General features: G+C 44.8%; 2 protein-coding genes across 2 annotated transcripts in view; one reads left to right on the top strand and one right to left on the bottom strand.

The window, feature by feature from the left end:
- veph1 (ventricular zone expressed PH domain-containing 1) overlaps window positions 1-10,419 on the bottom strand; it is a 60,398-nt gene extending 49,979 nt beyond the window's left edge. The window contains 4 exon segments of the mRNA XM_060075772.1: window positions 622-796; window positions 2,575-2,793; window positions 3,269-4,094; window positions 10,259-10,419. Of these exon segments, the coding sequence (XP_059931755.1) occupies window positions 622-796; window positions 2,575-2,793; window positions 3,269-3,406 (532 nt within the window). The 5' untranslated portion in view covers window positions 3,407-4,094; window positions 10,259-10,419.
- A 633-nt stretch (window positions 10,420-11,052) lies between these two features.
- On the top strand, window positions 11,053-16,434 carry LOC132474874 (lysosomal amino acid transporter 1 homolog). Its single transcript, XM_060075776.1, has 8 exons — window positions 11,053-11,243; window positions 11,621-11,983; window positions 12,100-12,229; window positions 12,779-12,866; window positions 13,593-13,702; window positions 13,799-13,900; window positions 14,536-14,721; window positions 15,112-16,434. The coding sequence occupies exons 2-8, from the start codon at window positions 11,775-11,777 to the stop codon at window positions 15,229-15,231; spliced, it is 945 nt and encodes a 314-aa protein (XP_059931759.1). The 5' UTR covers window positions 11,053-11,243; window positions 11,621-11,774; the 3' UTR covers window positions 15,232-16,434.

Raw genomic sequence — 16,434 nt, 5'->3', positions numbered from 1 at the left:
CTATGAACTTATCAAAGCAGGCACGAGCATCGGCCTTTCATAAATTCACCTGAGTGCTGCAGTCTCTCTCTACCTATCGCTCTCTGCTCTCCCTCAAGCAAAGAAACCCAAAAACGCACACACAAGCATGCACGCACACGCAGATGTACACACACAGAGAAATACACACATGCTTCAAGGAATAACCAGCAGTGTGAGTACAGACCTTCATAAATTGAGGGCAGCAGCAAGGGTTGCAAAAAGGGGTCACTTCCTGTACGTATTCATCAAGAGTGTTTCTGTGTGTGTATCTACATATATGCCATAATATATACACTTGTGTATGGGTCAGAAGGTATTGCGCATGTATATATTATATACACATCATTGATATGAATAAATAACAGTGTTTGTGTGTGTGTGTATTTATGCGGGTAGTATGTGTTCTCAAACATGTGCTACTGTGGGGTGCTTACGATTCCTCCTCCTCCATAAGTGTGTACGTGTGTGTGTGTGTGTGTGTGTGTGTGTGTGTGTGTGTGTGTGTGTGTGTGTGTGTGTGTGTGTGTGTGTGTGTGTGTGTGTGTGTGTGTGTGTGTGTGTGTGTGTGTGTGTGGGGGGAGGGGTGTGGGGGGGTTCTACCTGCCAGCACGCTCAGGGTGATGGCGTCCGTGTGCTCGGCCAGCAGCTCGGCCTTGGCGATGGCGGCCAGCGACAGGTAGCTGGACATGTTGCGGCTCAGCTCCCGGTTCCCCCGTCGCAGGAAGCGCACGGCCACCGGCACCGCCAGCACCATCACCGGGGGCCGGCTGTAGTTCTGGAGGAAGGACAAAGCCTCGTGAACAAAGAAAACATATGTGTGGTTGTTTGTCCTTGCACGCGCGCGTGTGTGTGAGTTTGTTTTTGTTTTTGTTTTTGTGTGTGTGTGTGTGTGTGTGTGTGTGTGTGTGTGTGTGTGTGTGTGTGTGTGTGTGTGTGTGTGTGTGTGTGTGTGTGTGTGTGTGTGTGTGTGTGTGTGTGTAGGTTTGTGTGTGTGTGTGTGTGTGTGGGTCTGTGTGTGTGTGTCTGTGTGTGTGTGTGTGAAGGTTTGTGTGTGTGTGTGTGTGTGGGTCTGTGTGTCTGTGTGTGTGTGTGTGTGGTTGTACGTGTGTGTTCCTAATGAGACCAGATCTAAATATATACATATACTATAGAGACATGGAGAAAGTGTATTCGATAGTAGGCATAGGTATTATTAATGATGATGATATGATAGAGTTCAGCTCACCATCGCGCATTATTCAAAATTCTATATCAAGCTGTTCCCAGAGCTACGCAAAACGAGAAATCAAAAAGGTGGATGATAAAACGTACTTTACAGATATTCTTCTATGGTCTCTATTATGGTCTCTACCACTCTCCCATGTGGAGCAGATGAATCAGCTCCTGATCATCGAGGAAGGCTGTTTGGCCTGGGGGAGGTGTGGTGTCCTGCAAGGTATAGGTACCACTGTGCGGAGAACCGGTTGTGGATTTAGTGGAAACGCTTTAGCTCCCTCCACAGGCTGGCAGAGGGAGCTGACCTGTGACTGTGTGTAATGATGTAAATAGAAGCAGAAAATCTAAAAAAAAGTCATGAGGTCCAGTGTCCACATGGTGGCAGTCATATTCTCTGTTTCTCTTTCTCTACTTTTGCGTGTGTTTGTGTGTGTGTGTGTGCGCGCGTGTGCGCGTGCGTGTGTGTGTGCTCTCAGAATGTTACCAAGACCATTTTCAGAGAGAAGAGGAGAAAAGCAGTAGAGAAAATAGGGAATATATTATCACAGAAATTGAGGTGGACAACTTATTAATTGGAGAAACTATCAATTTGTCACAGTCTGTGCTGTAAAAATCCCTGTTGCGCCACTTAAAATGCATCATCCTGATCAACGAATTACACATGACAACCTAGCTTCTCTGAAGTCTTTCCACAGATTGGTGAACTCTACACATATCCACTGAACCATGAAACACAGTACCTGTGGTCTGTGCACCCATTCCTAACATACCAGAATGTGAGTGAGCCAAAAGTTATTCATCTGTCATCACTTTACACAAGAAGCACTGAGTAAGACAAGCTCATTCTTCCAAACCAGGGGCTGTATATGGGCTAGTTTACCCTATTCGGTTACTAGTCTATTTTAATTAGTCATCTTCGAGATTTATATTTGCAATGTTATATGCTTTATTCAGTTATTTATTTATGAGGACTCATTTTGTGAGCATAACAGATAACAGTGCAGATACATGTTTCCGAAATATGTTTCTCATACAAATGTTCAAAAACAAGCAGGCCTATGTATACGTGTGTGTGTGTGTGTGTGTGGGGGGGGGGGGGGGGGGGGACTGCTCCCAGCTCATTCCTGACCCATCTCTTCCCTGATTGGTTTGGGGGACTCCATCTTGCCTGTCAATCACAGGAGCATGAATGTACCACTTATTGATGGCGGACCAATGGAGGCAGCAGAGAGGTAGGCTACGTTTTTTTAATTGTTAAGAATCCAAATCGTTCTCCCTCCTTCTATTCTGCACACTCTCTCTTCCAAAATTCAAATAAAGTTGTGTGTGTGAGAACACCTGCAGGATGCAGCTGGTGATGTCGGAGGCTATCTTGGCGTGGGGCGTGTCTTCATGGCTCTCTCCCTGCGGAGCCAGCCTGTGCTCCAGGCAGGACTCCCAGAGTCCCACTAGCGCACCGCCATGGCGCTCAATGGACCCGGTTCCCCTTATCGCAGTGGTGATGCGCGTTATGCAGATCTCCACCACCGCCTGGTCGTTGTCATTGGTCAGGTAGTCCTGCGAGCAACAAGCCAATCAGAGGATTAGAAAATCATATGTTGTAAAATGATATGATGGTGGTAAGAAGGGAACGGTTTAAGTAAGAAAGGATCTCATACTCTTGATAAAAAGCAAGGTTCTGTGACACTGGTATAACTCAAAGATGACTCAATTGATGTAGGTATGTTAGTAATAATACCTAATAATGCATTTGATAGTATCGATCGAATGAATTTCTCCATGCCTTGCAATTTCGCCTAAAACATGTATGAAAAAACTTACTAGCAGTTATCTGTTGGATGCAATTTTCCCATTTGTATGCATATCGTCTTTAGAAACGCGAGATGTACGACAGTAAGACATCGATATCATTTATGTGTGAGTGCATGTGTGTTTGTGTGGGTACACATCCATGTGAGCCATTGTGGGTTACACCATGTGGGTTTCTGTGTGTGCATCATGTGATTGCCCCCCTGCCCCTGTATGGACTGACCGGTGAGCAGGAAATGGCCTTGATCTGTTCCAGGGCCTGTGACAGGCAGTCCTCGATGTCAGCGTCCTCCAGAGAGAAGAGGTCCCCCGCGCGAGACAGGTCCCTCTGGCCCAGCACCTGGCTGAACAACTGGTGCATCCTCCAACCCAAGCCCGCACACACACACACACACACACACACACACACACACACACACACACACACACACACACACACACACACACACACACACACACACACACACACACACACACACACACACACACACACACACACACACACACACACACACACACACACACACACAGTATAGGCCTGTCTCGACTGTCTCCCTTCTGGTAATCTAATTGCGACCGGTTCAGGGGAAGGGTCTAGTCCTCCTGGCGAGGGTCCCAGAGTAATTAATGCATGGATCCAGAGAGAGAGAGAGAAAGAAGGTAGTCCTCTTGTCCTGGGGCCAGTTAGTGCTGTATGATCTGGTCACACACTTTCGGAAGACCCTCCGCAAGGTCTCCTGAAAGGGGTCTCAGCACTGTCCTTGGGTGCACACAATACTCTAACAACAGCGTTGGTCAACGGAGATAAAAACAAATACACACTCCAAGTGTCAAGCTGATGCTAAGAACTGCTGCATTTGCAACATCTGCTTCATGCAGGTTGAACGGCATGCGTTGGGCGATCGTAGCAGGCCGGGTAGGACGCATATCGGTGGTTTTCTGGCACACTGCAAAATCAATGGGATTCCGGCTCCTCCTACTCCTTGTGTCAGCGGTTACCATAGAGACGGGCCATGGTCGGGACAGGACAGTGTCACTGCATCACAGCCCTAGAGCAGAAAGGGAGAAAACTACATGATTTAAACAGGCTGATAGTATGTCCCTAGTCCCTACAAATCTTTATGTTATTCAATTAAAAACCAAAACACAACTGAATTACATCTTCCCTCTTCCCTCTTTCTTACAGTAATCGGTATGGGAAGACGCTTTTTGTTCTACATTAGAGTTGAGCCAGCCGTGCAGGTTGAGATTAATGGAACATTGGTTGTAAAATAGGAAGTCAATATTAGGTTTGGGTTTGTAAGCTGCATGTGCACACTGCACATATTTGGAATTCTATGAAAGCTTAAGATAAGCAAATGCCATTTGAAGGAGCCTATTTACAAGCTCTTTTTGTAGTTCACATTTAATTGTTTCATATTTTTCTTCCTGTAAGCGTATTTTAGTTCCTCTGAGCTTATTTTATTTCATCGTTTTTCACAATCATCTTTCACAATCTTCTCCGTTATTATCTACTTTGTGCAACTCGGGTGTCATTAGCTGTTGCTGTGATGATTGATGTTGCCTGTAAGGAAATTAGGCTATATTCCCTTATGTCATCATAGTGTGTGTGTGTGTGTGTGTGTGTGTGTGTGTGTGTGTGTGTGTGTGTGTATGTTTGTGTGCGTGCGTGCCTGGGTGCGTGCGTATTTGTGTGTCGGTGAAGGTATGTGTGTGTGAGGCACAGTGTGTTAATTGATCATTTCCTTTTCATGGGCACTTCTAATTCATCTGGTTAAGCATTGACTGGTCTTCTGCAATGTTTATGTAGTTCTCCATTAAACATTACAAGCAATATGTTGGATAACAGGAAATTACACACAAAAACACACACACACACACACACACACACACACACACACACACACACACACACACGTGTCCAAGTGCAATGTATAAACTTCCTCTGTTGTAGAATCTGACCTAGTTATCAAATAAATAAATAACTCACCATGGCCACGTTTGATTATTTATCGTCTTCTGCAGTGCCTTTATTCATTCATCCATCACCTCCCAGCCACCCCTCAGTCTAGCTCACAATCTCTTGCCTACAAACAAACATAATCACACACACCTGTGCCAGAGTCAAGTGCAAATTAGGAAAACACATATTTCCAACCTCTCCCTCTGAGGCTACACAGCCAAGCTGTTTAGTGTGAGTGTGTGTGAGTGTGTGTGTTTGTGTGTGAGTTTGTGTGTACGTGTGTACGTGTGTACGTGTGTGCGAGTGTGAGTATGGGTATATGAGTGAGTGAGTGAGTGAGTGAGTGAGTGAGTGAGTGAGTGAGTGAGTGAGTGAGTGAGTGAGTGAGTGAGTGAGTGAGTGAGTGTGTGTGTGTGTGTGCGCGCACATGTGTGCGTGTGTCGGCAGTAGCGAGCTGCTTGGGGCACGTGTCGTGGCCATCTCTTCGTGATCTCTCCCCTACACCTGATGGCTTTATGCCGGCTCCCCTGTACAGCGCCGGCACCGCCTTACCACGGAATGCAGTAGCAGACGCCCAGACCCTCTGCTCTTTAAGCAACATTCATCCCCCCCGGACAGCCAGATGGAAGCAGGGTCCGCGAGCGTCCGGCTGCGGCACACGGAAAGAAAACGAAGGGGGAGGGGCTGGAGACAACGGATGGCCATGATGATCTAACTGGTTGCCAGGAAACCGCATTGGGAATGGATGTTGTTGTTATAACAATGTGTCTGAGACTGAAAAGAACAACACAACATGGTCCTATATTGAGCTCTCAAGTGCACACACACACACATGTGCGCACCTATTGGTTGCGCGTGTGTAATTATTAATACACGCAAACACACGTTTGGTGTGTTTGAGGCGGAGTATTGGTAGATACAGCGTGACATATGAGCTTCATTTGTGTGTTATCGGCAAAGTCCGGGAAAAGTAAGTCACAGTACATGGGAGATGCTGGCAGATAGAGGGGAGATACTTTACTATAAAATAATTTAACCCTAACCTGCATAGCCTTATATTATCTCTCTCTCCTTTACTTGTCTTCCCACCTGGGGGAAACAGATAAGAGAGAGAGAGACAGAGAGACAGAGAGAGACAGAGACAGAGACAGAGACAGAGACAGAGAGACAGAGACAGAGACAGAGACAGAGAGAGAGAGAGAGAGAGAGAGAGAGAGAGAGAGAGAGAGAGAGAGAGAGAGAGAGAGAGAGACAGAGAGAGAGAGAGAGAGAGAGAGAGAGATGGATGTTTCAGTGCCCTGATTTACCAGATACCGCGCACATGCACGCACACACACACTCTCTTCTCTCTGTCTGGGTCCTTTTATCTGCTAAACCGATTATTTTGAGAGTAATTGATGTGTGTTTCTTGTTTTCCTTTTCTCATTGAAAGAGTCCTTGAGTACTCATTTGTTCAGATGCTTGTCTGTGTAAGACACAGACTGTGTCTTATGCCTACATGTATTTGTGTGTGTTACGCATGCGTTTGTGCGAGAATATGTGCTGGGTTTGTGCATGTGTATGCGTTGCAGCGGGAAGAGAGAGAGCAAAGACCAAAAGGAATTCCAGCGCTTAAACAATCAACTATACTATTAATCAACCTGGTACGGCTGAACAAGCTCAGGAATGCAGCCTTAAACACACACACCCTCACACACACACACACACACACACACACACACACACACACACACACACACACAACTTCATCAGACACACACACTGTCCTTGGCTTTTACCCCATTTGTTTGTGATTGAAAATTACAAATCCAAGATGAAATTATAAAAAACTAAAAGCTGGCATATACGTACAATGACCCAGAAGGTCAATATTAAGCACACATTATACTATGGGAGTCTCTCGATCACAGACACACACACATACACACGTAAAAAATCTCAAGGCTCAAAGTCTGCAGCCATGTTGAAGCCCAGGGAGGTTGTCAGTGACTGGGGCGCTGAGTGAAGGGGTACAGGGTCTGTGTTTGTGTGCATGAGTGTGTGAGTCTGTGTGTGTATGTTTGTGTTGTGCAGGGGGTCCTCTGGTAGACACGTAGGGGGACAATATCATCTTGCTGTCCCTCCGAACATCACTATTGATGAAGACAGAGAGAGACTTAGCGACAGAGAGATGGATAGGGAGAGAGACAGAGACAGAGAAAGAGAGAGACAGAGACAGAGACAGAGACAGAGACAGAGACAGAGAGAGAGAGAGAGAGAGAGAACACTAGCTCTTTTGTATGGCCAGTCCCTTCCCCCACTTTGCCCTTTCTACACTAAAGTGAGGGCTATATCTCAATGTAATGTGCACCTGCAGACTAGCGCGTGCACAAACACAGTCACACACACACACACACACACACACACACACAGGCATACACATGTCCTTGGGAATTGGTACATATGCTTACTCATCACAGTTTGATGCGGAGTTGACTGGTTTTCTTCCCATGTTTATTTATGCACATAATGATTCTGGCTTTGTAAAGCGGACAAATACGAAGGCATTGGGTCGGGGAAGAGGGGGTAGGTTACCACACACTTTCTTTTATCCAAGGATGTTTGTGATTAAAATGTGTATTTCAACAGACACACAGAGAGATGGAACTTGTTCAAAGTAGGTCTACATGGATCCAGCTAAATGTGTATACTGAGCCACATAAGCAACGAAGGCTCTGTGTGTATGTGTGTGTGTGTGTGTGTGTGTGTGTGTGTGTGTGTCAGTGTTTGTGCGTGTGTACGGGCGTGTATATGCGTGCGTAGATGTGTGCGCGTGCGCGTGTAACGGAGAAAGAGAGAGGTTTCCATTATTAATAGTCTTGCAGTTATGCAGCCGTGGAGAAATGGTCGGATACACAGCAGAAACTGAAGACAACTGTTACTCTTAAAAGGCACTCGAAAGAGGGACAGAACGTGAGAGAAAGAGAGAGAGGATGGTTAGAACAGAACACAAGCTTCTGAGAAGAACCTCCATGATACCACCTTGCATGCAGTGGGCTGTAACTTGGGCTGGGTAAAAAAATCGATTTAATCGATTTTGGATCGATTTCATTTACATTTTGCAATATCGATTCATAGGGTTCATGAGATCGATCATTATTATTTTTAGTTTTTTAGTTTTGTTACCATTATTATTATTTATGCACTTTAATAAACAATGCCTCAATGCAATTTGAAGTGATGGAATGTTGTAGTTCAAGTACACTTTCACTTGCAATTCCTTTCTAATTTCAAAATTGCACTTTTGAGACTTGTCCAATAGGGTTAGGAAACACACAGGAAACTGTCCAATTTACAAGTTTGCACTTAAAACATGTTGTTTAAGATGAAGAGGAAAAATAAAGTACATCTGTATTTTGTAACACATGTTGAAACATTTTCATTATTTAAGAGCAGATTGAATCGAATCGAATCATGATTAATCGATTCAGAACCTTATGAATCGAAATCGAATCGATTTAGGAAATTGGCCACGATACCCAGCCCTAGCTCTAACCTCTAATGATATGGGAGCTGCACTACTCCACTATGCAGGTAGCCCAGCAGTGTAGTCAAGCACACAGCCGTTACTGAAGTGACGTGACCTTGAACAACACAAGATGATAATAAGACAAGGCAACACACCCACATACACACATACAAGACAACAAGGCAAGTTTGGTTAGAAGGTAACCCTTTGTAACCATCTGTGCCTTTAAAGAGTATACAGAAGAGGTTAGGTTTTGGAATTGAATTGGAGGCGCTCACCTCACCCACATGCTTGGCTATTGATTCAAAGTAAACAACCAAAACATTTAAATATTAAAGCGCAACGCATTAACGAGCCCACTCTGCAATTACCTTTCATGTGCTTTTACGCCATTAGATCCATTATTCATGTGTGCTCCCTGTTTCATCGACTAAAGCGGACTGGAGGACCCCGAGCTAGGACACGCGCAGTCAGCTCACTTGATGGAAAGACTGGTAAATGGAAGGGACGGTGTTCTAAGGTGCCTTTCCTGCGACTGACGCCACTCAAAGCACTTAACCTGTTGCCCCCACAGCCCCCTGACACCCCCCCCGCCCCAGCTTGCTCAAGGGCACCTATCATGGAGGAGCCGGCACCCCATGTAGCGAGGCTTTACAGTCTGACATACTGTTTGTCCAGTAATAGAAAGAAAAACTGAAAGCCCCTATTTGGATTAACTTTGGTTGCGGGTGGCTGGTCTAGTGTTAGAATATACATCAACAATGCACACGCACACGCACACACACACGCAGACGCCCACATACAGGTACGGAGGTTTACGGGGACACTTTTGAAAAATGTCTGCAAATGATGCTCAGTACACACACACACACACACACACACACACACACACACACACACACACACACACACACACACACACACACACACAGTTCTCCTCGTGGATACGACAGCGGCTTCCTTCTTTTGTACCCTCGTGCATAATCCCCGTGTTCTATAACGCCAGAGCCTACTGCATTCTTGAACTGGATAGAGCGGAAGCCACCCCCAGCAACCATTCCCCCACCATCACCACATCCTCCACCACCACCACCCCAATCTGTCCGTACGTCTTCGTCGCTTTCAGTCGCCCTCAGAAGAACTCGGTGTCCTTGAGCAGTCTCGGAATGCGCTCGGACAACTCAAAAGGAGAAGCCGCCCCTTTGAAATGCGTATTGTACCACAGAGGACCCCCATAGGTCCCGGAGCAGACCCTATACTATACCTGCTGATGGGGGAAAATAGAAAGAGAGTCATGGAGCGACAGTGAGAGGGGGTGGTGGGGGTGAAGCAGGAGAAAATATGATAAACTAAATATTTGATAAGAGAGGTGTTTCGATCCAATTGTCAACCCATACATTTCTTGCCCGGTGGTTGCGTGGCGCCACTTGCATTTCTGTTACACGGGAGAGAACACGCTTCTTGCACGATCCACCTGCGCACCTTTTACGAGCGATTTCTTGTCAACAGTCGATTGTCTTTTACGCATGTTTTGTAGCGACGTGGGCTAAACCGCAATTATAATCCCCGTACCAAAGTGGATATTGATACGTGATCCAGCCTCCTGTGAGGCAACTTTCCAGACATCAAGGAAAGGATGGCATAAATGCATTTCCCTGGCAACGCTTTTCATACGCCAGTCAACGAATTCGTAAAAAGAACCCATAGTCTGCTGCTTGAGAAAAGATACAAAGACGAATTACCTGCCTGCGAGAGGGAGTCCATCCGCGTCGCGCTTTTCTTCCAAAAATGTCTAAATATTTGTCAAAAGCGGTAGCCAAATTAACCACGGACTGTGCTCAAGTTCTCCCTCTGGGCAGCATTTTTCCTTCGCACAATATTAGAAAGCGCGCAACCGTGTGGCAAAGAACGGCATCGCGCATAGCAACAAGTGAAAGTATTTAGGTCCGCACAAACGGATTTTGGTCTACATGAACTATACAAACATAGAGAGCAAATGTACAAATTACTATTCAATTACCTTTAAATATTCAATACAAAATAGTTCAACGTAAAATGGAAAGATAGATAGATAGAGTGAGGAATTTTAAGAGAGAGAGAGAGAGAGAGAGAGAGAGAGAGAGAGAGAGAGAGAGAGAGAGAGAGAGAGAGAGAGAGAGAGAGAGAGAGAGAGAGAGAGAGAGAGAGACACACACACACACACACACACACACACACACACACACACACACACACACACACACACACACACACACACACACACACACACAGTGAAATAGATCGACATACGCACATAGACATACATCTATAGATAGATAGATAGACAGACAGACAGACAGACAGACAGACAGACAGACAGACAGACAGACAGACAGACAGACAGACAGACAGACAGACAGACAGACAGACAGACAGACAGACAGACAGACAGACAGACAGACAGATCGATCATCTAAAACATTTTGTTTACTATACGGTAGTTATACCATTGAACAGTAGATGGTGCTAATTTCTCTGAATCCGAGTGAAGCGGAAGAGAAAGATTTGTGCCATTCATGGGTGACGTAGGGTGCCATGGGAGATGGGCAGGGATTCAGTTTAGTATCAGCTGTTCTAAATAACAGCAACACTTTGCCCGCTACCTTCCTGCCATAAACGAGCTTTAGTTGAATGTGTAAAGCTGGCAGACAACATGGCACGACTACGGAAAGACGTCCGACGACTCAGGTCAGATATCAAAACGATTCTCGTTTATGTATAGCACATCCTTTGTGTCTGTTTCAACCGCTCTCTAATATTTTCCCAGTGTATCCTATTAAACATTGATTTAACGATGTTTGATTATACGTTTAGCATCTTAGCCGGGTTCACATTGAATCCGTTTTTATCTCGGTCGGTCCTATAATTAGATGTGTTTGCAACGTTGTGATTTTGGGGATTATGATTGCAGCGCGGTGGTATGCCGACTTGACATTGTCATTTTATTTCCTCTTAGTGGTTGTTGCTACAGGGCTGGCATGTTCATCTCAACTACGTTCGCATTCGATCCCAGATCCGTCATGCCTTTTAATTGGGTTTATTTATCCTGTGTTACCATTTTGCAGACTCCTCAAATGACAACAAGTCTAGTGGCAGCAGACTGTACCACAGTCTGCACACCTACGACATTCCTTGAGGAATCAAACATAAACTTTTCCACCGCATCCTTCGGCTTCTTCTGCGAAGCACCCGGACAAGGAAGGACCATCCGGTTCCTCCATGGCGACCACCCGCTTCCCCGGGAAGGGGGGAGACGACGTGGCCATGGGCGCGAATTTCAGCAACCCGACCCTGAGCGGGCCGTTCTGCGTGAACGGGACGGGGTGGATCCTGTACCTGCTGGAGGAATGCGTGGACAACGTCTGGGAATACTGGAGCGTCATCATAGGACTGATCTCCATGTTCTGTTTTCTTCTATCCACTTTGCCGTGAGTTCATTAAATGTATGACACATATACTATTTATAGGCATACTTAAAACAACGTTGTCAACACTTACACATGCTAGGTTTCTCACCATATTTTGTTTTCCTCTTCTGTAACAGTCAGGTGTACGAGGCCAACCGTAATGGTAAGGTTGAAGAGGCTATGTCTTTTGGATTCCTGTTCTTTCTCTTCAGTGGAGACCTTACCAGTTTTGCTGGCTGCTACCTCACTAGCCAGCTACCTATACAGGTAAACCGGTTGGTGAACATTCCTTTTCAACTAACGGCCAGCTGTGTAGGTCAAATAGGTATCTATTTGACCTACCAGATTTTCAGTGGATTTAGCATTGCATGTCAAGGGCATGTTCTTCCGAATTAATCGTGGGATTTTTTCATATTGAGTTTAGTAGGCTACTGTAAAATCTTAAATCAATGCAAGTATACCGGAACTTAGGTGAGTGAAAACCTGGCTTCTCACATGAGAAACATGTGAGAAACAATAATTACTAAACAATGACCAGAAAAACCTTGCTTCCAACATTATAACTAACATTATATTGCTCATGTCACTGCAATGTGACATTGCAATGTACAAGTCACTTGATCAATATGATCAATATTAATCTATAACCTACGGTATATATAAACAAGTCTGAATATCTATTAATCTGATCTATTTATCTGAATTACGAGATCCTCAGTATTTCAGCTTTGTCTTCAAATAAATGTAATTGACCAATGGAATATACAAATGCAATGTGATAGTCTGTGGCTTCAGTGTGCTTCTCCCCCCTTTCAGATGGTCACAGTGGTGTTCTACATGTTCACTGATATGGTCCTTTTCTCCCAGTACCTCTACTACAAGATCAAGAACAGCTCCACCAGAGGTAAGAGGCCGGACACAACCTCCATTCAGGGAGATAGCAGAGAGAGGGAAATGACCAAGAAAGCACTCACAAATGACATGGCGTCAGCGCGGTTACAGATTCGTGACCTGCTGCTGCATGCCATAGACTCTGAGAGCTCTTCGCCCCCAGGCCAAACGAGTGTCTTTGTCGCAGTGATCTGACAAGCCTCTGGGTCCTTGAGGCTGTGGGGGTGGTGGTCTCTGCTCGCTGGGCTGCAGGTCAGGGGAGGAGTCAGTGGCTGATCACACATCATCCATAGGAAAATACATTTAATTTCCTTTAAGCGTTCTCCTTCACTCGATGCCCTCTACCATAATTTTGTAACTGCCAGGTCGTAAAAAACAGTTTAGGCATGTCTTATGCTTGGACCGGTTGTTGAGAGTCATGCAGTCCAAAGGACTATGGAGTCATCAAATTGGTATCAACACACGGCACATATTACTTACCCAGCTGGGCTTGGTTTGGGCCCACAGTGGGGCCCTTATCACTGGACATGTAATTGGATACACATGGGTGTTATGGGTGGGGTCGTTTTGGCATTGTCTCTTTTTCCTCATTGTGTGTGTGTGTGTGTGTGTGTGTGTGTGTGTGTGTGTGTGTGTGTGTGTGTGTGTGTGTGTGTGTGTGTGTGTGTGTGTGTGTGTGTGTGTGTGTGTGTGTGTGTGTGTGTGTGTGTGTGTGTGTGTGTGTGTGTGTGTGTTCCAGAAAACCCTCACCTTAAGTGGGTGTGCCTCTTGTGGTGTGGGTCGGCCAGCCTTTTTTTCCTTGTCCTCCCCAAACTAATCACGGACGACAACGCCTCCTTAGATACACAGGTAGGGCCAAACAGGTATGACTGATATCTTAAATAGTGTTATTATATTGCTGTATTGTTGTTATTACAGTCTCAGTCTCTGTCTTGTGTGCTTTAGAGTCACGACAAGTCCCACACGATGGAGATGAGTGGCTACGTCTGTGGATACCTGGCTTCCATCTTCTACCTCTCCTCCCGTTTCCCGCAGCTTCATAAAAACGTAACAAGATTATTCTACATTCTTTCTCCCCGTCTCACATTCAAATCATATGGCAAATGCAAAGTTCAGCATCAAATATTGTGTGTGGGTGTGTGTATCTGACTGCGTCATCTTTGTATCTGTCAGTGACAATTTGACAGCAAAATGGGCTTGCTGTCAAATGGGATTTGGTGTGTGGATTTATGTCTCAAATGTGCATTAAATTTGCCTCATGTAGTTGCACTTGGTGTGTGTGTGTGTGTGTGTGTGTGTGTGTGTGTGTGTGTGTGTGTGTGTGTGTGTGTGTGTGTGTGTGTGTGTGTGTGTGTGTGTGTGTGTGTGTGTGTGTGTTAGTCTGTGAATTGATTTGGAGCAGTTGTATTTGGTGAAACCATTGCTTACATTTTCTATAACTTAAAGACTGTTGGGTCCATTTTGAGTTAAATTGTAATTGTTATAGATTCAATGAAAACATTCTACATTTTAATTAACGTGAATTATTAAAGGGAGAACATCCTTTGCACGTTTGTTGATCAGACCCCCGTTAGAGAAAAACTTCTCGTTCTTTTAATCACAAGCGTGATCTCAATTTCTGGCCTACGAGGAGAATTAAGATAGCAAACAGAACGTTGAAAGTTAAACCCTTTCTTCTGCAGTTCCGGCGACACTCAACAGAAGGGACGTCCTACCTGCTGTTCGCCCTGGCCATGATGGGCAATGGGACCTACGGGCTGAGTGTCATCGTGGTCCTGCCTGCGCTCAAGGGCTCCAGACGGGCTTTCCTTCTCAAACATCTGCCCTGGCTCATCGGTAGCCTGGGAGTCCTGGTCCTCGATTTCTTTGTATCCTTGTCTGTGCCTTTAGGAAGCCAAGATAGCCGTAAGTTATGGAGTGACCTATATTTAGAGGAGGGTCGCAGCTTCGATTGGGCACAGGGCCCTATTGATCCTTGTTTGCCCGCTGCATCCACAAATTGCACTTGAAAAGCGACGCATGCATTCTAAAAACTGTCCACACTGGCATACAAATGTTCGCATGGACACCCACACACGCACATGCAAGTTATGTGGCTCTCTTTACATGTATGTCATTTTGTTGCCAAGTAATCACTTCCATAAAGATCAGGTTAGTTATGTTGCTATGAACATTTTGCTAGAAAATGTAGCATAGGAATCCATGTTGAGTTTCTTTCCATGTGTCTGGATTTATTACTTGTGCCTTAACCTTCTCAGGTGACGGCACAGTTCATCATGTACAGGAAAAGCAAGCCGGCTAAGAAGAGCACCTCATTGGTCAGAGTCCAGGAAGTAGAACCTCTGCTCTACGAGGAAGAAGAACTGTCTGCCCTATAGCACACACAGTAATGAACAATCTACAAGAGCGGAACGCCCATTCCAATGCTTAAAAAAAGTGCCCTGCACATTTTTGGGAACTTTTCAAAACCCCTAATTTGAATAGTGTTCATTTGGTGGTTTTGAAAAATGTATAATCCAATCAAGTACTTAAAAATGCCAATAGCTATTTAAGACTGTTACAGCATATGCAGCATTTCATTTTTTTGACACTGGTAGGGAATCTTTCCTTTGGAGACGTATTTATTTCCATTTTTGTACTTTTAACTAACTCTTTACTTCTGTACAATTAACAGATTATTTTATTGATTCCTTTGGGATTGTACACACCCCTAGGATGATGATTCATGCCAGATATCCCATGACATGGGAATCCCCCGTTGAAAACTCTTACTGAGCTTTGATTGTTGGGTGAGACATCAGTGTTTAAATCAAGACAATGTTGACAATAGAAGGCCATATAGTAGTATATGCTCCATCTGCAGGAGATGGATGACAATGAATGCTTTGGAATCTGGTCAATTTAAATGCCACTGGTATTTTTGTCATGTGTTATAATATGTGTCTATCTATCATAATGGTAGGCTACCATGTACGGCAATATTAACTTCATTCATACCAATTCATGATATAACGTATTAAGAGAAAAGGTTGAGTGTTTTTGGCTTGGTAGTCTCTGCTGCTGCTGTTGAACACACACGCCAGCTTTTATAATGCTATAATGCTCCCCTCTAGGGAAGACTCCAGGCTAAGGAGTAAAACCTGACATACAGGAACGTATGGCCAAGCCATTGTGTCATATGCATTCTTGATATCGGCTGACAATGATGAGGATAGGTACCCCTGAATGCCATTTGTCTCTCTCTTAACTGTCTTTAGCGCACATTCATGGCTCCCAGCTTTTTACCATGTAGTTTGTGTACGCTGAGCTGCAGAAGCCCCTATCGTCTGTGCCTTTTTTTTTTAAATATTTTAATTGTGCATTCCATGGGCCGCATGCATCCAATGTAATGCCGCCCTGAAAACATGTATATTGGATGTCTACCTTTTATATTGTCAATCTACGCTTTCAATGGTGTGTTATCTCAAGTCGGTCTCTGGAGCTGTGGGCTGAGTAGAAACAAGCTTTACTTTTTTGTACTTTATCTGATCGACATTTGCTGATACAATAACAAATTCAGAAATGTGCATAGATTAAGGAAA

Source organism: Gadus macrocephalus, chromosome 16 (assembly GCF_031168955.1).
Source record: "Gadus macrocephalus chromosome 16, ASM3116895v1".
In the NCBI taxonomy this organism is placed as follows: Eukaryota; Metazoa; Chordata; class Actinopteri; order Gadiformes; family Gadidae; genus Gadus; species Gadus macrocephalus.
This window is presented reverse-complemented; position numbering and strand designations above follow the sequence as displayed.

Excerpts from the sequence above, each read along its gene's own strand:
- LOC132474874 (XM_060075776.1), top strand. The coding sequence starts at position 11,775 with ATGGCGACCACCCGCTTCCCCGGGAAGGGGGGAGACGACGTGGCCATG. Across the intron at positions 11,984-12,099 it reads TTTCTTCTATCCACTTTGCC|TCAGGTGTACGAGGCCAACC; the intron begins GTGAGTTCATTA and ends CTTCTGTAACAG. Across the intron at positions 13,901-14,535 it reads TCCCGCAGCTTCATAAAAAC|TTCCGGCGACACTCAACAGA; the intron begins GTAACAAGATTA and ends TTTCTTCTGCAG.